This window comes from Hyperolius riggenbachi, chromosome 1 (assembly GCF_040937935.1).
Source record: "Hyperolius riggenbachi isolate aHypRig1 chromosome 1, aHypRig1.pri, whole genome shotgun sequence".
NCBI classification, from domain to species: Eukaryota; Metazoa; Chordata; class Amphibia; order Anura; family Hyperoliidae; genus Hyperolius; species Hyperolius riggenbachi.
The window spans coordinates 558,325,456-558,351,623 of NC_090646.1; the positions used below are offsets into that span (position 1 = coordinate 558,325,456).

General features: G+C 45.1%; 1 protein-coding gene across 8 annotated transcripts in view; it reads right to left on the bottom strand.

Moving 5' to 3' along the window:
* PAM (peptidylglycine alpha-amidating monooxygenase) overlaps window positions 1-26,168 on the bottom strand; it is a 265,286-nt gene that overhangs the window by 81,528 nt on the left and 157,590 nt on the right. For all 8 annotated transcript variants that reach the window (XM_068247473.1, XM_068247472.1, XM_068247471.1 and 5 more), the window contains exons 10-12: window positions 22,313-22,393; window positions 22,134-22,210; window positions 20,774-20,877 (exon numbers count right to left, since the gene is read on the bottom strand). In XM_068247473.1, the coding sequence (XP_068103574.1) occupies window positions 20,774-20,877; window positions 22,134-22,210; window positions 22,313-22,393 (262 nt within the window). The remainder of the gene's footprint in view (window positions 1-20,773; window positions 20,878-22,133; window positions 22,211-22,312; window positions 22,394-26,168) is intronic.

Genomic DNA, 26,168 nt, shown 5'->3' on the forward strand with positions numbered 1-26,168 from the left:
AGGAACGAGCAATACAAGTTTTGTACTGAAAAGTATACTACATTTTAAAATATTGCAAATAAAAAATAATAATTTGTTTAGTGAATGCTGCTGACTGCTGCTCATTTGACTGCCAAGTTTTTAAGTACAAAAAGTATGTTGGTTTTCTGCACTGTAGTAAGGTTCAGATCACTCTTTAGAGAAAAAAAATGGCTAAGCTATAAAAGTTACCCATTCTGGGGACTTCGTTTTTGCAATGTCAAAGAACAGTTTACTGTAACAGTAAAGTAACACTCTTAAAGGACATCTGAGGTGAAAAAAAACTGGTGAGAAGAACAATTGTATATATCCTCATTCACCTAAAAATGACTTTTTTTTTTTTTTTTTAGATATCCCAGTTTTATTTTATATTTAAATCTAGTTTTTACATTGTTACTGTTTCATTGTCTCTGCTCAATGACACCTTCATTGAAGTATGCCAGAGCTCAAATCTATGAACAATTGACCCTTTTTATCTCTTTACTGGTCTCAGAAACCATTTACTGACAGGAACGTATTTTATGGCTGTAATTACTTATCAGTGAGGGTTATGCTATAGTCTGACCCAGTCTGACTCGGTCCCGACCTGGACAGAAACTGTCACTTACATACCTATTGTTTAACTCTTTCAGGCAGAAAAAGAAAAAAAGGAACACAGCCTAGTTATGTGTGTGCTTGGCTCTATACATACACATGTCTATCTCACCATGCCACCTCTGTTGTCCTTTAAAGAGAGAGTCTGAAGCCTCCCCAAATCACTGTTTTTACTTCACAATCCTGTTAAACATGAATGCCCTACCTAAAACGCTGCATCCCCGTGGCTGCAGTCTCAATTAATCCCCACAAAATCCCCTGGGGAAGATTAGGGGATCGCTTCCACATAGAGGCAGAGCTTTGAGCAGTAGCTCTGCCGCCACTCCGTAAATCTGCACGGATCTCCACCTCTCCCTGCTCCTCTGAGACTTCTTTCACTGAGAGGGGCAGGGAGAGGCGGCGATCAGCGCAGATTGATTGGACTGGAGGCAGAGCTACAGCCCAAAGCTCTGCCTCCCCGGGCAACAAAGTCCACGACCTGGAAAGTCGTTGATTTTTTTTCACCCGGGAATTTGTAGCTACTAATTGAGACTTCAGCCGCGGGGATACGGCATTTCAGGTAGGGCATTCATGCTTAACAAGATTGTAAAGTAAAAACAGTGTTTTGGGGAGGCTTCAGATTCTCTTTCAGCTTACAACATTTCCATTTTTTTATAAATTCCCCCAAAAAACTAATTTTTCATGTTTGAAGTTTTGTTTTTTTGTGGAATAACCCAGTAAGTAAAAATGAAGCATCAAACACACACACTTCATCTATCAACAGAGATTGTGATATTTCCTCCATCTCTCTCTGCTCCTACCATCTCTCTATATGTTACCATTAAAGTAGAACATTCCCAAATAACCTCAACTCCTAAAGCTCGCTGTCTGGGAGTAACTCTGAACTCTCATTTACACCACATATTAAAGCATTAACAACCTCCTGCTACTTCCATCTCAAAATAGCTCCAGATAACTTCCCTTTCTTACACAAGAGGCTACAAAAAGTGCTTGTACATGTTTTAATCATTTCCCATCTTGATTACTGTAACACCCTACTATTTGGCCTTCCAAAAAACAGACTGACACCTCTCCAGTCGCTACTGAACTCTGCTGCTCATCTTATCCACCTCTCCTCCAGCTCATCTGATGCTGCCTCTCTCTGCCAATCCCTCCATTGTCTGCCAATCACCCATAAGATCCAGTTCAAACTCCTAACACTTTAATTCAAAGCTCTACATAGACTATTTCATTTTCATTATTAATCTTCAGATATTACCCCTCCCGGAGCCTTCGCTCCTCCCAAGAGACAATCTTATCAGCTTAGTTACCTTCTCTCACTCTCGCACCCAGGATTTCTCACAAGTGTCACCTCTCCCGTGGAACTCTCTCCCACAGGCTGTCCATCTCGCTCCGAGCCTGGAAATGTTCAACTGTACCCTCAAAACACACCTATTCAAACAAGCCTAAACTTTGCTATAGCTATAATTTAAAACTCACTGCCTCATCTGATAGCCCTTTCATCTACTCCTCCAGTGTCTCCACCCCACTACCCTCTAGGTTGTAGAGGACATCTCCCTTATGTTCCCTGTTCCTGTGCATTTTATCAAATGAACATCCATAAGTATTGGTGATGTTTTTCAAACTATACTGTACTTGTATAGTACGCTGAACAGCTCATGTATCTAAGCTCCCCATTGTTGTATGTTTTTGCAGATTGTACATTCTACAGAAGATGTTGGCGCTATATAAATAATAAGAGAAAATAATAACTAGATGGTGTAGTTTCTGAAGAAAACACATGATGTTGGCTTGGAAACACTTCAGATATCATGCCCATATATCACCCATCTTGACTGAACCAATTACTGATTTGAATGGTTACTACAGTATTTATATAAGCCTAAAGGTCAGCTCTAAGCAAAGTCAGGACATCAAGTGGTAAGTATTTATGTTTATTTTACATCAGATTGCAGTCACCAGCAAGCCACATTGAGCTGTATTCCGACAGACAGTAAAGTACACAGTTGCTGCGTTGTAAGAAACACGCCGGAAACGCCACACACATCACGTCAGAGGGGATGATGATTCTGCTGTATACTTGCTAAAAACTCACATTCTTGTTTATATTTAAACAAAAGGAAAAAAATCCCTTGTATCTTGTGCGTCTGCTGAGACTGCTAGAGGAAGTATGGGGGTGGACACTTCTCAGCTGTGAAAAATATGCCAGAGCTGTCCTTCCCGATGGTGTCTAGCAGGATTCACTTATTTACCATAGCAACAGTAATGATATGAGGCAAGAAGAAACGAGCGTCAGGGCTACAAAGGGGAAATTTGCTTCTTCCGTGCACGGAAAGCAGAGAGCCCCCCAGAGACGGCACAAGTCATTCGCCAACCTATGTGCGAGCTTTGCTGATGCTGTGGCATCATACTGTGTCTGGAATACCTGTCACTATAACAGCCTCTTCCTTCAGCACACATAAGCAGGCATACTGTGCTTGTCTCACCCCTCAGTCACAGGTGACACCATTCTGCCATAAAGCTTTCAAATAAACGCCTTAATACCATTGATTTTCTGCTTCCAGCAAGCTTGCCACACAGCGCTTTTAAGCATATTACAGAAATAAGAAGAAAACAATAGAAAAGGAACTAAAAAAATCATTTTCACAAATCCCAGAAGAGACTACTGATCCATAAAGGTCAGAATAAAGACAGGGCAGGAGAGGAAGCATATCCATAACCCGCCTGGCTTATATATACAATACATGCAAAGGGGAACCTGAGAAAATACAACGCAGATTTGTAACGTTTGTACTTGAAAGTTGCTAAAACTATTTGTCGATTTTTACCCATCTGCCACAAGATAACAATATTTTTATAGCGCTTTTCTCCCTGGGGACTCAAAGTGCTGTGACCCTGCATTATGCAGTCTCAAAGGCTAGGGAAAAGAGGTGAGTTTTTAGCCTTTTTTTAAAGCTGTCCAGAGAAGGAGCCTCTCGTACTGATTGTGGAAGTGTGTTCCATAGAGTAGGGGCTGCATAGGAAAAGGCCCGAGCACCAAATGTTAGGTGTATCCTGGGAATAACCAGCTTCATCTTGTTGGCAGAGCGGAGGGTGCACGGAGGGGCATAAAGTTCCAATAGATCCGCTATGTATTTGGGTCCCATGTGGTGTAGAGCCTTGAATGTCAGCAGGCAGATTTTAAAATGGATTCTCCATTTTATGAGTTTGCAGTACTGGGGTGATGTGTGAGCTGCGGGGGGCATTGGCTAGGAGTCTGGCTGCAGCATTCTGTACTAGCTGTAAGATAGATCGTGCAAGCAGCTTCTGCCTAAATTACTTGAGGCCAAATACTTTATTCTCACTCAATAATCTTCAGGAGTCAAAACCACTGCTAGGGAATTTCCTCCCTACAGTAGCACACATGGAGACTAGAGATGTCGCGAACGGTTCGCCTGCGAACGGTTCCAGGCGAACTTTGGGGGTTCGCGTTCGCCTGCATCAGGCGAACTTTTGCGGTAGTTCGATTCGCTGCATAATGCTCTATTGAGCAAAACTTTGACCCTCCATATCACTGTCAGCAGACACATTATTGCCAAACACATTATTGCCAAACACACACAAAAGACAAGGCCATGTCTGGCTACATATCCGTAAGCAGTGGCTGCATGGTGTAATAGTTGAGGGCTCTGCCTCTGACACAGGAGACCAGAGTTCAAATCTCAGCTCTGTCTGTTCAGTAAGCCAGCACCTATTCAGTAGGAGACCTTAGGCAAGTCTTCCTAACACTGCTACTGCCTATAGAGCATGCCCTAGTGGCTTCAGCTCTGGTGCTTTGAGTCCGCCAGGAGAAAAGTGTGTTATAAATGTTATTTGTCTTGTCTACTTTTTCTCTTGTATTGAGCATAAATGGTAAATTTTAGGCCAGCTTCAGTTACTACTGTTGTGGTACAGTGGTTAAGGTGCTTGCCCACCACACAGTGAGACCCAGGTTCAAATCCCAGCCAATGTGAGTTGGCTTTTATGCTACAAATCCTTAAAGGGAACCTAAACGGAGAAGGATATGGATTTTTCCTTTCAAAATAATACCAGTTGCCTGAATCGCCTGCTGAACCTGTGTCTCTAATTAGTCAGAGCCCCTGAACAAGCATGCAGATCAGGTGCTCTGACTGAAGTCAGACTGGATTAGCTACATGCTTGTTTCAGGGTGTGATTCAGCCACTATTGCAGTCACAAAGATCAGCTGGACTGCCAGGCAACTGGTATTGTTTACAGGAAACATCCATATCACTCCCAGTTAAGGTTCCCTTTAAGCAACCTAATGTTTCTATTGCATTGAGCATAAATGGTAAATTTTAGGCCAGCTTCAGTTACTACTGTAGTGGTACAGTGGTTAGGGTGACTTGCCCACCACACAGTGAGATCTGGGTTCGATTCCCAGCCATGGTATGATGTAAACTGGTTTTTGAAATAGTATAATTCCCTGGCAGATGAGACCCTCCTCCCTCCGGTAGGAGGGAATAAGTAGAAGGGTAGGAGGAGGGAGGTGGGGACCCACAAGAGGCTAATTAAAATCTCCCTAGCAGAGTGTGTAGCAGCTGTCCCATAGCTAATTAGTGTAGGCAGACAACTGAGTCTAATGGTATAAGGACCTTGCTTGGAGGAGGGAGGGAGGGTGGGCAGGTCCTCCAGCAGTGATGTGTATTTCACTCAATCAGGTGTGCCTCCAGGTATTAGCGCTCTTGAAACATGTTTTCTATCATTTTTCCAGCCGGTAGAATTTTTTAAAATTTTCAAAGTTCGCCTCCCCATTGAAGTCTATTGCGGTTCACTGAACCTTTCGCGGAGGTTCGCGAACCTAAATTCGGAGGTTCGCGACATCTCTAATGGAGACACTGCAGGATGTTTCCCTCGTTTCATTATTATTATTTAGTATTTACATAGCACTGACATCTTCCGCAGTGCTTTACAGAATATATAGTTTTGTTCCTCAGAAGGGCTCACAATCTAATACCATAGTCACATGTCCATTGTAGTCTAGGGCCAATTTTAGGAAGCCAATCAACTTATCTGTATGTTTTAGGGATGTGGGAAGAAACCAGAATGCCCTGAGGAAACCAACACAGAAATGGGGAGAACCTACAAGCTCTGTGCAGATAGAGCACTGGCAGGGATTTTAACTGAAGAGTGCTAACCACTACGCCATCGTGCTACCCAGTGAAGCAGGTCTTTTTGCTGCAGGCTTCAACACATATTTGATGCAGGATGTCATTTTAGCAGGGGTTCTCTATAATGTTTTATTTGTGGGTTAGAGTTGGTATTAAGGGAAGGAGAAGACTGACAGTTGTATTTAGGTAAGGGCTAAACACCAATTGGGATAAGGAAGGTTAATGTCAGATATCAATTAAAGATCGTGAAAATGCTGAAAATCCTAAGTTCATACCAAGCAGATGGGAATTCTTTATCCTATCTCCTGTGTCACTCGGGTTCAGGTGAGGTAAAAACAAATGCCAAGCGAGAGAACCCGGAAGAACACTGGATAAGATAACTGATCCTGCAAATTTGCTGTTGCTGCAGTTGCACAGACATATCTGCAGTAGGACAAAAGTGAATTCACAGCTCATTCAGCAATCCCTGGTTCTCGACCACTCACATCCTCCCAAAACTAAATTTCACTGCTATCTTGAGTCCATCTAGACAAGCTGGCCATACACTGGCCCGATTTGCCGCCGTTTCGACAGCAGATTCGATCACTGGGATCGAATCTGCTGCCAATCGTTCATGCTACATGCCGAATTTCGATCCATTCCGTCCGATCCCGTCGATCGCACCGTGCGGTAAATAACTGTCGATCGCCGGCGGGTAAAGAGCGCATCGCTAGCGGCGTTCGAGTGCCCGACAACCGACGCAATACAGCCGCATACATTACCTGCTCCGCCGGCGCGACTCCCGTGTCTCCGCTCTTCTTCTCAGTCTCTGCTCTGGTCTCCGGCATGCTTCCCTTCTTCCTGTCCCGGCAGGAAGTTTAAACAGTAGAGGGCACTCTACTGTTTAAACTTCCCCCAGACAGGAAGAAGGGAAGCATGCCGGAGACCAGAGCAGACCAGAGCGGAGAAGAAGAGCGGAGATCCGGGAGTCGTGCCGGCGGAGCAGGTAATGTATGCGGGATGGGGGGAAGCGGCGGCAGCACCACCACCACCACAGATTGTGGACGGTTTCATGCTGAAATCGGTTCACAATCTGTTTGCAGTAAAAGTAGCCATACGATCCCTCTCTGATCAGATTCGATCAGATAGGGATCTGTCTGTTGGTCGAATCTGATGGCAAATCGACTAGTGTATGGCTACCTTAATGATCAATGAGATGCAAATATTTCCGAGTTCATGCAGATTTATGTACATTTTTATGCAAATATATGCAGCTTGAAAATGGACCAATCAAGTCCCACCCTGGTTTAAATTGATTGATCCATTTTCAAGCTGCATATATTTGCATAAAAATGTACATAAATCTGCATGAACTCAGAAATATTTGCATCTCATTAATCATCCCTAGACACTCTGTGCTCCTTTAATGATCTACTAATGTCCTCCTCATTTATAAACACTAGTCATATATGGCTACAAGACTTCTCTCAGGCTCCATTCAATTAATATACTTGTTTTTTGGTTTTGTTTTTTTACTTTTCCCCAACTTTAACATTTTTTTTAAACAAAACCAGGCTTTACTGCAAAGATATGCAGCAATTTATAGACATTTGGTTCATTATTAGAGAGGGGCCGAACGGTTCGCCGGCGAACGGTTCCACGCGAACTTCGGTGGACGCTGGCGAACCTTTGCGGAAGTTCGGTTCGCCCCATAATGCACCTTGAGGGTCAACTTTGACCCTCTACATCACACAGTCAGCAGGCCCAGTGTAGCTAATTAGGCTACACTAGCCCCTGGAGCCCCCCCCCCCCTTATATAAGGCAGGCAGCAGCGGCCATTACGGTCACTCGTGTGCTGCCTGCGTTAGTGAGAGTAGGGCGAGCTGCTGCAGACTGTCTCTCAGGGAAAGATTAGTTAGGCTTAACTTGTTCCTGGCTGGCTGCATACCTGTTCTGTGAACCCACCACTGCATAGCTGTACTGTGAACCCACCACTGCATACCTGTTCAGTGAACCTGCCACTGCATACCTGTTCTGTGAACCCATCACTGCATACCTGTTCTGTGAACCCATCACTGCATACCTGTTCAGTGAACCTGCCACTGCATACCTGTGCTGTGAACCCACCACTGCATACCTGTTCTGTGAACCCATCACTGCATACCTGTTCAGTGAACCTGCCACTGCATACCTGTGCTGTGAACCCATCACTGCATACCTGTTCAGTGAACCTGCCACTGCATACCTGTGCTGTGAACCCACCACTGCATACCTGTTCTGTGAACCCATCATTGCATACCTGTTCAGTGAACCTGCCACTGCATACCTGTGCTGTGAACCCATCACTGCATACCTGTTCAGTGAACCTGCCACTGCATACCTGTGCTGTGAACCCACCACTGCATACCTGTTCTGTGAACCCGCCACTGTATACCTGTTCTGTTCAGTAAACCCGCCACTGTATACCTGTTCAGTGAACCCGCCACTGCATACCTGTTGTGTTCAGTGAACCCGCCACTGTATACATGTACTGTTCAGTGAACCCGCCACTGCATACCTGTTCAGTGAACCCGCCACTGCATACCTGTTGTGTTCAGTGAACCCGCCACTGCATACCTGTTGTGTTCAGTGAACCCGCCACTGCATACCTGTTCTGTTCAGTAAACCTGCCACTGTATACCTGTACTGTTCAGTGAACCCGCCACTGCATACCTGTTCAGTGAACCCGCCACTGCATACCTGTTGTGTTCAGTGAACCCGCCACTGTATACCTGTACTGTTCAGTGAACCCGCCACTGCATACCTGTTCAGTGAACCCGCCACTGCATACCTGTTGTGTTCAGTGAACCTGCCACTGCATACCTGTTGTGTTCAGTGAACCCGCCACTGCATACCTGTTCTGTTCAGTGGACCCGCTACTGTATACCTGTTTAGTGAACACGCCACTGCATACCTGTTGTGTTCAGTGAACCTGCCACTGCATACCTGTTCTGTGAACCCGCCACTGTATACCTGTTCTGTTCAGTGAACCCGCCACTGTATACCTGTTCAGTGAACCCGCTACTGCATACCTGTTGTGTTCAGTGAACCCGCCACTGTATACCTGTACTGTTCAGTGAACCCGCCACTGCATACCTGTTGTGTTCAGTGAACCCGCCACTGCATACCTGTTGTGTTCAGTGAACCCACCGCATCAGTGCGCATAACTGTGCAGTTAAGTGAACCCACCTACCTACGTGAGTGCACGCAGTGTGATATACCACTCCGTGCATACCCGATATGGACAAAACAGGTAGAGGAAGAGGTAGTGCCAGAGCCAGGCCACCCGGCAGGTCTGCGCAAGGTCGTGTAAATGTAATTTCGTGTGGACCTGGCCCACAGTACAGTGCTCGGAAGAAGGCACGTCCCATCACCTCCCAAGATTGTCAGGACGTGGTTGAGTATTTAGCGACACAGAACACCTCATCTTGCTCAGCCACCAGCGCTACTACTAGCACCACTTCCGCTGCATTTGACACTTCGCAAGAATTATTTAGTGTTGAAATCACTGATGCACAGCCATTGTTGTTACAGCCAGATGAATTTTCACCAGCTCATATATTTAAGTTACCCGGCAACACTATGGATGTAACGTGTAAGGAGGATGAAGGACCTACTGATGGTGCATGTTTGGATTTGTCTGAGGCAAGCGAAGCTGGGCAGGATGATTACGATGATGACGATGATAGGGATCCTCTGTATGTTCCCAATAGAGGAGATGAAGAGGGGGACAGTTCAGAGGGGGAGTCAGAGAGTAGTAGGAGGAGAGAAGTTGCTGAAAGAAGCTGGGGCAGCTCTTCGTCAGAAACAGCTGGTGGCAGTGTCCGGCACCATGTATCGCCACCTATGTACAGCCAGCCAACTTGCCCTTCAGCATCAGCTGCTGAGGTCCCCATAGTGCCCGCATCCCAGGGTGGCTCAGCGGTGTGGAAATTTTTTAATGTGTGTGCCTCAGATCGGACCAAAGCCATCTGTTCGCTCTGCCAACAAAAATTGAGCCGTGGAAAGGCCAACACTCACGTAGGGACAAGTGCCTTACGAAGGCACCTGGAGAAAAGGCACAAACAGCAATGGGATGGCCACCTGAGCAAAAGCAGCAGCAGCACACAAAAGAAAAGTCACCCTCCTTCTCCTCTTCCTCCTTCAGGTGCATCATCTGCTTCTGCCGCTTTCTCCCTTGCACCTTCACAGGCACCCTCCTCCACTCCGCCTCTGCCCTTGAGCGGTTCCTGCTCCTCTGCCCACAGCAGCAGTCAGGTGTCCGTGAAGGAAATGTTTGAGCGGAAGAAGCCAATTTCGGCCAGTCACCCCCTTGCCCGGCGTCTGACAGCTGGCGTGGCGGAACTGTTAGCTCGGCAGCTGTTACCATACCAGCTGGTGGACTCTGAGGCCTTCCGTAAATTTGTGGCCATCGGAACACCGCAGTGGAAGATGCCAGGCCGCACTTATTTTTCGAGAAAGGCCATACCCCAACTGCACCGTGAAGTTGAGAGGCAAGTGGTGTCATCTCTTGCGAAGAGCGTTGGGTCAAGGGTACACCTGACCACGGATGCCTGGTCTGCCAAGCACAGGCAGGGCCGCTACATTACGTACACAGCCCATTGGGTGAACCTGGTGGTGAACGATGGCAAGCAGGGCGCAGCGGACCAAATTGTGACACCTCCACGGCTTGCAGGCAGGCCTCCTGCCACCTCCTCTCCTCCTACTACATGCTCTTCGCTGTCCTCCTCCTCCTTGGCTGAGTGGCAGTTCTCCTCTCCAGCTACACAGCCCCAGCTCCGCAGGGCCTATGCTGCATGTCAGGTACGACGCTGTCACGCCATCTTAGACATGTCTTGTCTCAAAGCGGAGAGTCACACTGGAGCAGCTCTCCTGGCTGCTCTTAAGAAACAGGTGGATGAGTGGCTGACCCCGCACCACCTGGAGATAGGCAACGTGGTGTGCGACAACGGCAGCAATCTGCTTGCCGCTTTGCATATGGGGAAGCTGACACACATACCCTGCATGGCACATGTCATGAATCTAGTTGTTCAAAGATTTGTGGCAAAGTACCCTGGCTTAGCGGATGTCCTGAAGCAGGCCAGGAAGTTCTGTGGGCATTTGAGGCGGTCTTACACAGCCATGGCACGATTTGCAGAAATTCAGCGGAAAAACAACATGCCGGTGAGACGCCTCATTTGCGATAGCCCGACTCGCTGGAATTCGACCCTGCTCATGTTCTCCCGCCTGCTAGAACAGAAGAAAGCCGTCACCCACTACCTCTACAACTACAGTAGAATGAAACAGTCTGGGAAGATGGGGATGTTCTGGCCCGACAACTGGACACTGATGAAAAATGCATGCAGGCTCATGCGGCCGTTTGAGGAGGTGACCAACCTGGTGAGCCGCATTGAGGGCACCATCAGCGACTTAATTCCCTACGCTTACTTCTTGGAGCGTGCTGTGCGTAGAGTGGCGGATGAAGCTGTGAATGAGCGTGACCAGGAACCGTTACGGCAGGAACAGGCATGGGACCAATTTTCATCAGACCCAGCTGTTTCCTCAACACCTGCGGCAGCACAGAGGGGGGAGGAGGAGGAAGAAGAGAAGTCGTGTGCAGAAGACGAGTCAGACTCAGAGGATGATGAGCAAGGTGTTTCTTTGGGGGAGGAGGAGGAGGAGGAGGAGGAGGGGACGGCGACAGGAGAACACCCGCAGCAGGCGTCGCAGGGGGCTTGTGCTGCTCAACCTTCCCGTGGTATTGTTCGCGGCTGGGGGGAGGAGGTTGACTTACGTGACGTCACTGAGGAAGAGCAAGAGGAGATGGAGGGTACTGGATCCGACTTTGTGCAGATGTCGTCTTTTATGCTGTCCTGCCTGTTGAGGGACCCCCGTATAAAAAACCTCAAGGGGAATGAGCTGTACTGGGTGGCCACACTACTAGACCCTCGGTACAGGCACAAAGTGGCGGACCTGTTACCAACTCACCGGAAGGTGGAAAGGATGCAGCACATGCAGAACCAGCTGTCAACTATGCTTTACAATGCCTTTAAGGGTGATGTGACAGCACAACGCCAGCAAGGTACCACTGCCACTAATCCTCCTCCCATGTCCACGCAGTCAAAGACAGGACGCTCCAGCGATCTCATGGTGATGTCGGACATGCGGACGTTCTTTAGTCCAACGCCTCGCCGTAGCCCTTCCGGATCCACCCTCCACCAACGCCTGGAACGGCAGGTAGCCGACTACCTGGCCTTAAGTGTGGATGTAGACACTGCTGTGAACAGCGATGAGGAACCCTTGAACTACTGGGTGCGCAGGCTTGACCTGTGGCCAGAGCTGTCCCAATTTGCCATCCAACTTCTCTCCTGCCCTGCCGCAAGCGTCCTGTCAGAAAGGACCTTCAGCGCAGCTGGAGGCATTGTCACTGAGAAGAGAAGTCGCCTAAGTCACAAAAGTGTTAAGTACCTCACCTTTATCAAAATGAATGAGGCATGGATCCCGGAGGGCTGCTGCCCGCCCCAAGACTAAGTCAGTCCCCGCACACACAGCATCTCTGCCTGCACGCCGTGTGACTGGCTGCCTGGCCTGCCCCAAGAAGACTAAGTCGCTCCCAGTCCCTCCACACAGCATGTCTGCCTGCAGGCCGCTTGACTACCTTCTCCGCCACCACCAACAGGGTCCGGGACTCCAGGCGGATTGCTGAATTTTTTAGGCCGCTGCTAGTAGCGGCCGCTGTAATAATTTTTCTGGTGCGTGTACATGACTGCCTAATTTTTCTGGCTGCACTGCGGGCAGCTGCAACAACAAAAGAAAAGGCATGTACATGCGCCCATTCCCCTTCGTGATCATTACCTTGCCGTGGTGAAGGGGCTTGCGTATCACAATGAAGCAATGACCGGCGCCTAGATGAGTGTCTCGGGGGGCACACAAAAGATAATAAGGTCGTTGCTTCATTGTGGTCAGACCAAATTTGATCAGCTGGACAGTCACTGTTCTGTCATTCAGCTACATCAGCCAGGCGACCATATGGGCTGTAAAGCCACCAAAACCTGCACTCTCGCCATGGTGCGCACCAGTCCAGCACGGCCATCACTACACAAACAGCTGTTTGCGGTGCGTTACACGGCGAGTTTGGTGTGTCAGTGTGAAGCAGTACCTTTATTACACTACCTGATTGATGTATACACATGCAAGATGTTTTAAAGCACTTTAGGCCTGTCATTTAGCATTCAATGTGATTTCTGCCCTTAAAACGCTGCTTTGCGTCAAATCCAGATTTTTCCCCGGGACTTTTGGCATGTATCCCACTCCGCCATGCCCCCCTCCAGGTGTTAGACCCCTTGAAACATCTTTTCCATCAGTTTTGTGGCCAGCATAATTATTTTTTTTTTCAAAGTTCGCATCCCCATTGAAGTCTATTGCGGTTCGCGAACTTTAACGCGAACCGAACGTTACGCGAAAGTTCGCGAACCTAAAATCGGAGGTTCGGCCCATCTCTATTCATTATATATAACTTTAGAAAAAGATGCAATTACAGTCATATTAACATGTTTAAAGCAGCTCCTTGAGGTGCTTTACCATTTGGGATTTTGGGACTGGTCAGGAAAATGCATCACAATCAGTTTTGAACACGGTGTTGCAAATCTAAAATAGCACTGCGTCACTATCATGCACTAATGCTGAAAGCAGTGTTCTCCTGCTGGGTGGTATGAAACAGTAGCCGGGTGGGGTGCAACGGGAGAATGCAGGGCCAGCGCTTCTCTGCTTGCTAATAGGAGAAGGAAAAGGTAGTGAGCCGATGACAGCCGGGTGCTCACCAAAATTACCCAGGTGGAGCATTTGGCTAAAAGAGCCTGGGGAGATCACTGAACGTAAATGTACTCATCACAGGTCCCACTTAATCTTTCAAAAGCAAATTCCGTATTCCTCAGTAAGGGCCGGATTTCTGGAAAGGCAACAAAGGCCCGGGCCTTGAGCGGCGGTAGCCAGAGAAGACACCCAGATGTGAAATAGGGGGTTCTATACATGAAAGAGAAGGCTGCAAATATGAAGCAGCACATGAAAAAGAGAGGCTGATGCCCAATAGAGCTGTACATGAAAGAAAGGGGCTGCAGTACATGGACAATGCACATGAAAGAGGGGTCTAGGCATGGAATGGGAGGGCCAATGCTGCACATGGAAAGGAAGTCTCAAAATACTTGACCTAGGGGCCGGAAAATGTATAAATCTGGGGTGATTACATCATTCAAATATTGTGGGAACGTTGTATCAAATCCAAAGGAACCATACATTTTGCATTGCAACTAAAACAGAATACCCATAGAACAGTTGTTCTCAAACTGGGTGCCGCTGCACTCTAGTGCACCTTGATAACATCCCAGGGGTACCTTGGCATGCATCCCCATCCTTTGTGCATTGTCATCAGGTAATGCATCCGCACATTGATATACAATGCGTCTGCATTACACGCCAGTTAACCGTTAGCCCTGGCAGCCATGGTTAAAGTTGGACATCAGAGGAATCGGGGTGGAGTGACAGACCAGTGCGCCTTAGCCGGGATAGGTAAGGAAATGTTTGTCCAGCTAATGGGGGGTCACTTACAATCTGGAGTGGGAGCTGAGGTGATGTAGCATAATTAAAGGGGGGGGGTCCTAACTGCAGTCCCCATGTGGAGAAATGTCTGTGCAGATTAACTCTTTATCCTTGTCATGGTCCTTCGGGAGGGGGGGAGAGGTGCTAAATAATGGGGGAATGCTGCCTCACTGCAGAGGGGTAAGCTGGCCAAAGGGGGGGGCACTGATTATTTGGAGGGGGTGCTGCCTGATGGGGAGTTAGGAAGGGGAGGGGTAGTGCTGCCTAACGTAGGGGTCGCTGACTATTTGAGGGGGGGGGGGGTTCTGTCATCTTGTACTTGGAGGAGGGATGCTACCTAATAAGCATTACTAGCTACCTGGAAGGAGGGGGGGGGGGGAGGGGTGCTGTCTAATAAAGGTCACAATGTAACTTCAGTAGTTTTTGCTGAGGGGTGCCTTGAAAAAAATTTCAAAGCCATCCAGGGCGTCCTCGCCCAAAAATAATGTTAAGAACCACTGGCACAGAAGCATGAATGGATCACACAGTAAAAAGATAGTCAGGAGCATATATGATGTTTTCCACAAACAGCAGTGCAGTAAAAAGTGTGTTACAGCTCCGCAGAATGCAGCCTTACCCTTACTGGGCACTATGTGTGTGTGATACCAGTTCATTTCAATGGGTAAGGACCCTCACACTATATCTAGTATCACCTAATTGATTACAAAAATTGCCTTTGGACCTTTAGGCATACATATTCCTGTCCCCAGTGAGTTGGACGCAGGGCAAGCCGAATGACGGCTCTCCCTGCTGCCGCTAAACTCCCCGGCGGCTTCACTATTCCCCCTCCAAGTTGTCACAACTCGGAGGGAGATATAATTCTGGGTCCAGCAACCGCCAGAGCCCCGAAATAACACAGTATTGAATTACTGCTATGGGGCACCTAGCTTTGGTGCTTGGCGCTGAGTGGCGTAACAACCTGCTTCAGCTTTCAGGCAGGCTGACCACCTTACTTCAAGCATGGATGGGAAAAGTACTTTGACGGCAATACAGTTCATCAAAAAACCAATACATAAAGGTGCTTCCCCTATACAAAAGGTAACATCAGTGCTAAATGCCACGCTTCCATTTATTAAAGCCTCCGTTGTACAGGCCAGGCAGGACCAGGGCCGGATTTGTGAGAAGGCCCCCAAGGCTGGTTCCTAGGGCGCCAGAATTTACCAGCAAATGTGGGGCGGCAAGTGGTGACAAGTTGACTACACTTGTCACCAGCTCCGAGAACCGCTCTGCGAAGTCCTGAGCCGCCCCTTCACTACTGCAGCTGCCAGTAGTAGGCTGCATGCAGGCTCTCTTCTGGAGACCTGGGCAGCGCCGAGCGGCTTCCTGAGGCGGGCAGCGGCTGGATCAATCAGCTCAGCCGCCGCCAACAAACCGATCCGCCCCCCTTCCTTCCCCGGAGAGCGAATGCAGAATCGCTCAGCTCTCACAAGGCTTCCAGCGCCGATGAGTCCTCTGTCACTGCTCTGTCAGCCGCCGGCGTGCTTCACTTTCTCCTGCTGGCGTCTCCCTCACATGTGACTTGCTGGCATGTTACCGGCGAGAGTCACATGCAGGGGAGTCGCCAGCAGGAGAGAGCAATGCACGGCGGCAGCTGACAGAGGAAGCCTCAGCGCTGGAAGCCTGGTGAGAGGTGAGTGATTCTGCTTCGGAAGGGGGGTGGGCCGGGGGGTCAACTAGAAGAGGACATCCGTGCCAGGCAGCTCCTTCCTCTGCAAGTGGTGGGTGACACGGGACAGCAACTAGCTGCCTATACTGAGGGAGGGCAAGCAGCCCAGCGATCTGACTACCTATACTGGGGGGGGGGGGGGGGAGGATAAAGCATCTGACTTCCTATACAAAGGGGGGGGGGGGACTCAGCATCACCTATACTAAGGGGTAGGGGCCAAGGGGGTAAGCATCTGACTACCTATACTAATGGGGGTGACGGGACATCATCAGGCTACCTATACCATGGGGGAGGGGGCACCATCTGACTACCAAAACTAATTTGGGGGCATCAGGGAACAGCATCAGGCTACCTGTACTGGGGGAAAGGAAGGGGGGTGTCAGCATCTGACTACCTACACTAAGGGGGGAGGTGCACCTGTCTACCTATACTAAAAGGGTAAACAGGATCTAGCTACCTATATTGGGGTGTCAAAGTCATGAACGTTCTTAACCCCCATTGCTGCCCATGACCCTATTTTTTCTTGTGGCTGCACTCCTATGTACAAGTGTAACTGTACTAGGCATGCACGAGTATGGTCCTCACATTCCCATTAGCACAAAGTCACTTCTGCACAGAGGAAACAGACAAGCACGAAAGGCTTCAAGCTACTGGGCATGTGCGGACCATGCTCACGCAGACCCAGTACGGTTGTACTCAGATGGGAGTGCAGGCACAAGGAAAAAGAGGGTCCCAGACAGCTGTGTGGGTTCTGAATATGTTCAGAGGGTCTCAGTGCAGTAACAATGGGCATGGGAAGGATCTATTAAGGTAAGATTTTTTTTTTTTGTGCCAGGTTCACTTGAAGACTTTTTAATTGGTGAAAAATTGGGGAGTTGAGATGCTGTTGTGGTGGTGGTGGGGGGGGGGGGGGGAGGCTGGTGACAGTGGGCCTTGGGCGGTAGAAGGTACAAATCCGGCCCTGGGCAGGACAGGTGTAGTTAAAATAATAGAGAGCCTTCACCAATATTTTTCCTCTGCTGTGTATATTTCTGCTTATCGTGAGGCGACCGGTTTCCTTAATGGATCTGAAATCACTTTAGCATCAGTCATTTAGTTCCATTCAGCATATGAAAACTCAGCACAAGAACCATCCCCAAAAGGCCGTCAGAAAGAACAATACTGTATCTGGTAAATGAACAAAATCTCTGAACATAAAAAAAATGTTCATTTTTTCCTGATTATCACAGCTGTAATATTTCATCACTGATTGTTATGTGCATTATGTTTCCCATTTCCATCTGGGTACTGTATATATAAGCCATGTCTTTGTACAACAGCTAATTTTATAAGATCTATGAGGAATCTGGTCTTTCATCTTTGGAGCTGCAACCGTTTGCTCCCCCGAGCCCTGCCCATTACCTGAATATTTGCTTTGGCTGGAACATTCTGACTGATCAGATGTAATTTAATGCATGCCTGCTATATTAGGAAAGACCCATATGCCATTGCATGACTTTCTCTGTTCCACTCGGCAGCAGAAATGTAAACATTTCACAAAATAATACATATCTGCTATGTATAGGCAAATTTTTAACATATGTTTTCTCATGGCTGTCTCGGCTCAAAGAAATCTATAAAACATGCTGTATTGTATGGAATGACTTAACAGGCCTGGAACCCAAGGGAAGGACACAAATCAGGGCTTACAGGCTGAGCTAATTTAATTCCTATCCTGATACCTCTCAACATGATCTGGTAACTTGTTCCAGCCTTGTGTTTGAAGTCAGTCCATGGCTGGAGCCCTGTTTGCATGAATGGTTGTATTAGGGTTCTTGTACTGAGAAGTGACTGAACGGCTACAGGGCGGGGCGGGGCTGCTCTGTCAGTGCTTGTTGCTGTGGTAACCAGCCAGTCAGTCACAAATAATTCATGACTTAGAGCCTCCCTTGTGAGTGTGGCATAATCGCTGCCTTTCAGGGATACCTCAGTGCTGGATAGCTGGGCTGGGAATAGAGATTGTGCTTAAATTTCCCCAACAGCTAAATTTAGTTCTGCTATAGACAATATCAAGCAGTTGAAAGGGAATGTATCTGTGATGCATTTTTACTGTTTTGCTTTATTTATTATGCTCCGTACTAAAAAATACTTTTGGTTTTTTTTCAGGAAAGTTACAGCTGTATATATCACACAAACAAAAATATGATATTTGTACAGAGCACCCCCTGCTGGTCTAAAGCCCAAGATTTGCAGACACAATTAATAAAACAATGTGTAAAAAAAAAGTAAAAAAAAAAAAAAAAAAGTTTTGTTTAAAAACTTTGCCGTTTTTGCAAGACAAGACAAATAACCCCCCCCCCCCTAATTTATTTAAAGTGAACTCAAGGTCAAAGTGATATGAAGGCTTCCATATTTAATTCCTTTTAAAGAGAACCAGAGATGAAGCACCCTCACGTATTTTATTACATTTATCAATGGACAGTACAGTAAACACCTACCCTGTTTTTAGTTTCATCCTTCTCTGCTAAATCTGCCTGTTATCAGCTGTGATAAGAATCCCCGACTGAGCATTCAGTCTAGGTTTGACCTGGAATCATTATAGCCGAGTCAGACTTCTGTGAAGTCTTTTCAAGCCCAAGCCTGCCACCTCCTGGCTCAGCATTCCTGCTTTGCATACTCAGAGCTCTGATGACTGGGAGGAGCTGCTCCTGCAGAGACAGACGTTCTGAAACAACAGACAAGTGTGGCTGCTGTGTGATCTCAGAGACACTTCCTACGGGCAGATAAAAGACTGCAGCAGCTTCCCTGCTTGTCTATAGTCTCATAGAGCCTAGACACCACATCCAGAACAGCTCATAACCTGGAAGCTGGGTATGAGCCAGCGGCCATATTGGATTTTTCCTGGGGGCAATAATGGATAAAAACACTCAAAAAGGCACACCGGAGTGGCGAAATTATCAGGTAGAGCATCTATTCTTTACAAGCTATCGACTGATATGTTTATTTTGTGTGAAACGTTTATCTCTGGTTCCCTTTAAAAAATAGCAGTTGCCTGGAAGCCCTGCTGATCTATTTGGCTGCAGTAGTGTCTGAATAACACCAGAAACAAGCATGTAGCTAATTTTGTCAGTTCTGACAATAATGTCAGAAACACTGGATCTGCTACATGCTTGTTCAGGGTCTATGGCTAAATGTATTAGAGGCAGAGGATCAGCCGGATGGCAAGGTAACTGGTATTGCTTAAAAGGACATAAATATGGCAGCCTCCATATCACTCTCACTTCAAATTCACTTTAACTTCTTTTTATTTTCTCCCCTCTCCAAACCAACTTGAAGCCATAACAAGCTGTATGCCTATAAGGGGGGGGGTGTAAGCAGGCGGCTACCAATCTCTGAGAGTCTCTGAAGTGGTGCACCAAGCCTAATTCATTTTGGGGGGCTTCGCACAAACTTTTTTTTAAATTCGGAATTAAATTTAAAATCATGAATTGTTAAAGACATATCTATGAACTGTATATGACTGGAACTGGGGCATAAAAGCCATATATGAGTTAATAGCAGCCTGATCCATCAAGCATTTGTTTATTCCCCAGTCAGATACTGATTTGGGAGTAGAAATTGGCTTACCATTATCCAGCACTTCATGAGGTTTCATTAGTAATTTGAGCAGAAAGCAATTGAACCGCTGCCCCACTAGCTTTATACAGCTCAGTGCAGTACAAAGCTATGTAGCCTTCAGTCTCATGCTGCTCCTGTCCCTGCCAGCTCTGATCTTTAGAAATGTATGGATGATGCTTGCATGTGTGACAGATTACTGATAGTTTTAATCAAGGTAATTGAATGTGCCAGGAAACTGATCCAGTTAATTGTGACCTTAATTGGCAAGTTTTGTCATGACAAAAAAGGGGTATGAATGGGGGATACAGTGAAGCCTAATTATCAGTCACCACGACTGGGGCTATACTCTTGCAATTTTCTCCTGTTGACAAAATCAGGTACAAGTGCAGGGTAACACCAAAATCGTACACTTTTTCCACCCCTTGCCCTAAGTACTGTATGTTGGGGCGACCCTTCCATGGGCGGCAGTGCCCCTCCCATTCCATGTGCAGCTTCTCTCCCCTGTGTAACCTCCATGTACTGCAGCGCCTCTCTTTCATGTACAGCTCTATTAGGCATCAGCCTCTCTTTTTCATGTGTTACTTCCCATTTGCAGCCTTCACTGTCATATATAGCAACACCTATCTGCAGTCGCCCAAACCCCAGGCCTTTGAGGCCTTTTCAGAAATCTAGCTCTGATGTAGTACTAAATAATCTATAAAATGGTTATGCTGTATAGCACCATACACCATTAAATGACCAAAACAAACATTTTACTAGATAACATTTTATCTTGAGTTTAAATATTTTGACAATTGTAGCTTAAGCAGCAATGAGAGCATTATAAGCGATTTTACTGAGCCAGAAATGTGTGCGCTGTGTAAGCTGTGCACAGAGATCTGTGAGCTCTCTGCTTAGTGTTGCCTTGGCCACAATACAGTCACAGGAAATAACACAACGTAGGGGAAAATGCCTTTTGTAAGAGGAATCTGAATACAGATCTCAAACTGCTATGACCATTCATTGGCTTATAGGAGACTGTAAGAAATTACAGCCCGAGTATTCTGTCTTCATTTCATCATTTAATACATTGTCCCTGCAGAACATTAATATATTAGAACGCAGCATAATTTAAACATACCCAATATATGTATTGGAAGTTCTTCCTTCACCGGTAAACACACATCGGGCTGCCAGAATATCACCAGGACGGACATCAAGTGAATGTTCCACAGGATAAAATGCCTAAAATAATAATAGTATACCGGTACATCTGAAAATGTTTCCAGCTAAACAAACAACATAAACAAATACCCACATGCACAGTCAGCTGAGCTCTATGCTTCAGTAATCCACACCAAGACTTCCCTACAAGCCAACTCATTGCTTTTGGATATACAGGATAAGAAAAGATACACTCTCGCTGTTTTGTACAATTATTCCATTAGATCGATTATAAAGATTTTTCTAACATGTCTGATCAGATGATTTTTTTTTCCAACAATGATTTTTTCCTTGAGAAAATTGCGTCAGCAGAATAATAATATACAGCAGTTACAGGAAAAAAAAACCAGTACTTTTGTGACCAACAAAAACTAAACAAATAGAAGATGAAACAAAAATCCCAAAAACGGGGGAAGAGTTCGTAGCTTGCACGAAGTCCATCATAACGAGATTCCAGAGAAATTAGAACAAATAATCTACAGTTCCAAAATGAAAGAAAGTTGTAGCCAGTAAGACAGTAATAGACCCAGGGACTTCTGAAATGCTAGAAAAATTGAGTTTTTAATAAGCTTGTGCTTATTCTAAGTGAAACAATTAGGGTGCATACACACATCAGACTATAGTCTTTGGAAACTGAAAGATCACAGACCAATCTTACCACCCTTCATGTAGTATGAGAGCCATACTCTACACAGTCTTTTCTATGGAGCTGAACTCCCCATCAGACAGAAAGCTTTGCAAGATGCTGCACACACAGATGCTGTACGGACACAAAAGATCAGTATCTGCAAAAGATCTGTTCCTACCAAAAATCCATCCCTGCAAATTGCAATGATAGTCTATGAGATCTGCAGATCATCGTACACACATGATTTAACTGACATTCATCTGCAGATCAGATCCACCAGGATGGATTTTCAGATCTGTGGATGATTGCTTGATCTGCAGATGAATGTCAGTTAAATCATGTGTGTACGATGATCTGCAGATCTCATAGACTATCATTGCAATTTGCAGGGATGGATTTTTGGTAGGAACAGATCTTTTGCAGATACTGATCTTTTGTGTCTGTACAGCATCTGTGTGTGCAGCATCATGCAAAGTTTTTTTTCTGATGTGGAGTTCAGCTCCATAGAAAAGACTGTGTAGAGTATGGCTCTCATACTACATGAAGGGTGGTAAGATTGGTCTGTGATCTTTCAGTTTCCAAAGACTATGGTCTGATGTGTGTATGTGGCCTTAGTTGCAGAAAAGAATTGGTTGACATAATACAATACCTGTGGCAACTGTGGACTCTGTCTTCCAATTAATGTCCATTTACCATTCCTGATTCTGTAACCACTGACAACCTTACCTATAGATACAAGAGCAGTTAGAATTCATGATGCTGAAAAAATACTGATGATGTTTCAGTAAAAAAAAAAAAAAAAAAAAAAAAAAAAACGAAAAACCTCACCCAGCTGATGTGTGTGGACCCTGTAGGCGAATGGATACATTGCGGGTTTTTGATATGAACAAGCAATATCTGAGTATACCACTAAGAAACAAACAGAAGAAAGATGTTATTACATGTAAATCTTAACTAAAATATTTTATATTCAAATAAAGATGATCTTCTCATATTTAGATTATTACATTCTATAACAGTTTTCATTAGAAAAAAAAGTTGGGATACAGTGTGATTTTCATATCATTTAAACCTTAGATTTATTATCAAATAGTACAAAGACAACAAATCAAATGTTGAAATGGAGAAATGTTATTGTTTCGTGAAAAATATATGCTGATTTTGACCCTGATTAAAAAGTTGGGGGAGAGGTCTGCTTACTACTGTGCTGAAGCATGCCCATGATTTCCCCCCAAAAAATGTAAATTTTGATTTGTTGGACCATAGCACAGGTTTCCACTTCACTTCAGTCCAGTCTTAAACGTGGTTGGATCCAGATATGGTGGCCTTGTTTGTGGGTCATGTTTATACATGGTTTTGTCTATACATTGCAGCGTTTTACTTTACATTTTTGGGTCACAGACAATGTTTTTTTTATGTTCAAAGACAAATGCCTTTATCAAATTAACTTTTCCCTCAGAGATCATTTTTCATCTTATCTAAAAAAAAATTACTCTTCGACACTTTGCAATAAAAAAAAAAATGGTAAAAAAAAGTAATACAGTACAAAACTTATTTTGAGTAATTTCTTGCTTGGTGGGGACTTTGAAGGTACGTTATTGGTGAGGTTTGAAAATATAGAAGAGAAAAGTTAATAGAATATGGGCCAATGTGTTTTGGAACTGTTCCATAGAGCAGTGTACTCTCCCAAACGTAACGCTCTAAAAAGTAACTCTCTGACCCAATGCCAATGTATCCAACAAGTTCTCTTCACATGGAAAACTGAAATTACCGACTAGTGAGGTAAATCACCGACTTGTGTGGTTAAATACCCGGAGCTGTCAGTAACTTAACAAACAGCCATTCAGAAGGTTATTGAAGGGAGGAAACAGAGCAGAACAAAGGAAACAATTATTAAACTATTCAGGAAAATAAAAAAGTTAATAAAAACATAAAATGTATTCAAAATATATAAAATATTTCCCTAATTTTACGAAAATTATTATGTATCAATTAAAAACAGATAAGATTCTAATGATTTTGAGCTGATACTAATCGTATGTTCATTTTGTGCAAAAAAACTGCTTTCTGAGTCATATCTTTCATCCATTTTCCCTGCACTGCAATAACCCATCAAATACAGAATGAAATACTACATGATCCTGTAAAATACTAAATGAAATCCCGCATGAGGTGAAAATTTTAGTGGACCGTCATACAGTTTTTCAGTGAATTACCAAACTATTACTGTATGTGTGAAAATCTTAGTGAATTTTGAAAAAAAAAGTTGAATTACTGAATTTTTACAGGATGTGTATTAGTGAATTTAAGTCACTGTGTTGATTTCAAACACCAAAAATCATGATGTTTTTGTTGATAATGTTGATAATTGTCAAAGAGATCCATGGCTGTTCTTTCTTCACTGCACGTTTACTTTAGCGATCATCTGCACCGATGGTAACTTCTGACAGCTACATTTGCGAGTGTGTGTAAAGCATTAGTATCCTCACAGGTGATTTACACCACAGAGGTGATCTGATAGCCGCTAAGCCTCCAGAGCCCTGACTGAATCAGGAACGAGTGGAGCAGAATCCGCTGCCCAATCCTCTGTACTCTGAAAGGATCTGGCAGGCGTCACTGGAGTCCACGTGCCTGAAATGATTCAGCTACTCCATAGCTTTACAACCTTGTGCCGAGATGCCATATCAGGTGGCATTTATCCGAGTCCTTCAAGACTAGAACTGTTCTAAAGTTTATTTAATATTCTAACAACGCTATTCTATGAACGCATTTTCCCCAAATATGTACATTAGGATACAATATTTGCGGCTGCAGTACTTCTTCAATGACTTTAATTACAGAATAAATGGACTGAAGAGAAATGAAGCCATCAGAAAATGTCACATGTGACCAGAAGGCACGTGATTTTGTCTGTGGCCACACTCTATTAAAGTTATTGTTAAATTATTCACACTGTAATGTATCCCCTGCTGTACATTAGTAAGATATAAAAAGGCACTAAGGAGTTTTGTGACCACATAAAGACACAGGGCTGCAAGCCAACCGCTATTATATAAAGACACTCGGCTATATTTCCCTGCCACCATTTCAGCTAAGGAAAATGTTTAAAATAAAACGGAGTTGGATAAGTGAACTCATTTATTTAAGGGTCTGGTCACATTTGATATCCTATTCATCCCTTAGTCAATGAGTTTGGAAATATCCAATTTATTACCCAGCTTTATGAAACATAAAAAAATCTTTAGGATACCTTATTTATAAATCTACCAGGGTCCACTGAGACGGGCCTTGTTCACACTATGCGTGCATTTATACGGACACTGTGTTTAAAACAAATAATTGACTACAATGATATTCTATGGACACAGGCCCATATGCAATTAACTCTTTCTCCTGAGTTTTCTCCTGAGTAATATTTTCACACCTTATCAAAAAAATGCTCTTTTACCACTTCCCCACTGAGGGGTTTTTCCCCTTATGGACCAGAGCAATTTGCACCTTTCAGCGCTCCTCCCTTTAATTCGCCAATAACTTTATCTCTACTCATCACAACACAATGATCTATATCTTGTTTTTTTCACCACTAATTAGGCTTTCTTTGGGGGGGGGTACATTTTTCTGAGAATTATTTTATTCTAAATAAATATAATGGAAATAATAAGGAAAAAAAATAGAAAAAATTAATGATTTCTCAGTTTTTCGGCCATTTAAGTTTTATAATGAAAAAAAAATCCTACTGTGGATAAAAGCCACACATTTTATTCGCCGATTTTTCTGTGTTAAAATTATGTCCCTAGTACAATGTATGGCAAAGGTGTATTTTCTCAATTTTGCACCTGTCACTAATTACAAGCCCTTACTTGCAAAAACAACAGTAATATACCCTCATTACATACATATTAAAAAAGTTGAGTCCCTAAAGTAACTATTTATGTATTTTTTATGTATTTTTTTTAATATAGATGTTTTATTTTGGTAACTATGGGAAAGTGGGGAGGGAACAGGTTAATTTTAATGGGGGGTTTATGTATTGGTAATAAATACATTAGTTAGCGTGTAATTTACTATTTGCCCTCCCCCTCCCCAGTTTATTCCTTCTGCGTACTGAACAGTACACAGAGGAAGTAATGCGTGTATGTTTTACTTTCACTTTTGTCAATGATCACCGGAATCTCATTGATGCCGGTGATCATTGATCACAGGCACTTAGATAGGTGGGAACTGTGTTCCCATTCACTGATCTGTCTACTAATGGGCAGCAAGGAGAACTCCTGCGAGAGTGTGCACGGCGGCAGATTATGGCAGCAGACGAGTATCTACGTCCCTGTGCAGGGAACAGTGGTGGTTAAAAAGAACCTGAGGTGGGTTCTAAGAATCCTAATAGCAGACAGAGGCTGGCTGTGCATATAATCACCAGCCTCTGTTGCCATATCTCGTCCCTCCAGGGCCCCCCTGCGCTCTGCCCCTCATAAATCACAGCCGCGCAATCAGGCGGGGACCGGAGCTATGGAGGAGGCGGGGAAGCGGCGGAGATTGATAGGCAATTGTAAACAGTTGGCTGGTGACACGCTGCGTGTCGACAGCGCGGCTGTGATTTATGGGGGCAGAGCGCAGGGGGGCCTTGGGGGACGATATATAGCAACAGAGGATGGTGATTATATGCACAGCCAGCCTCTGTCTGCTA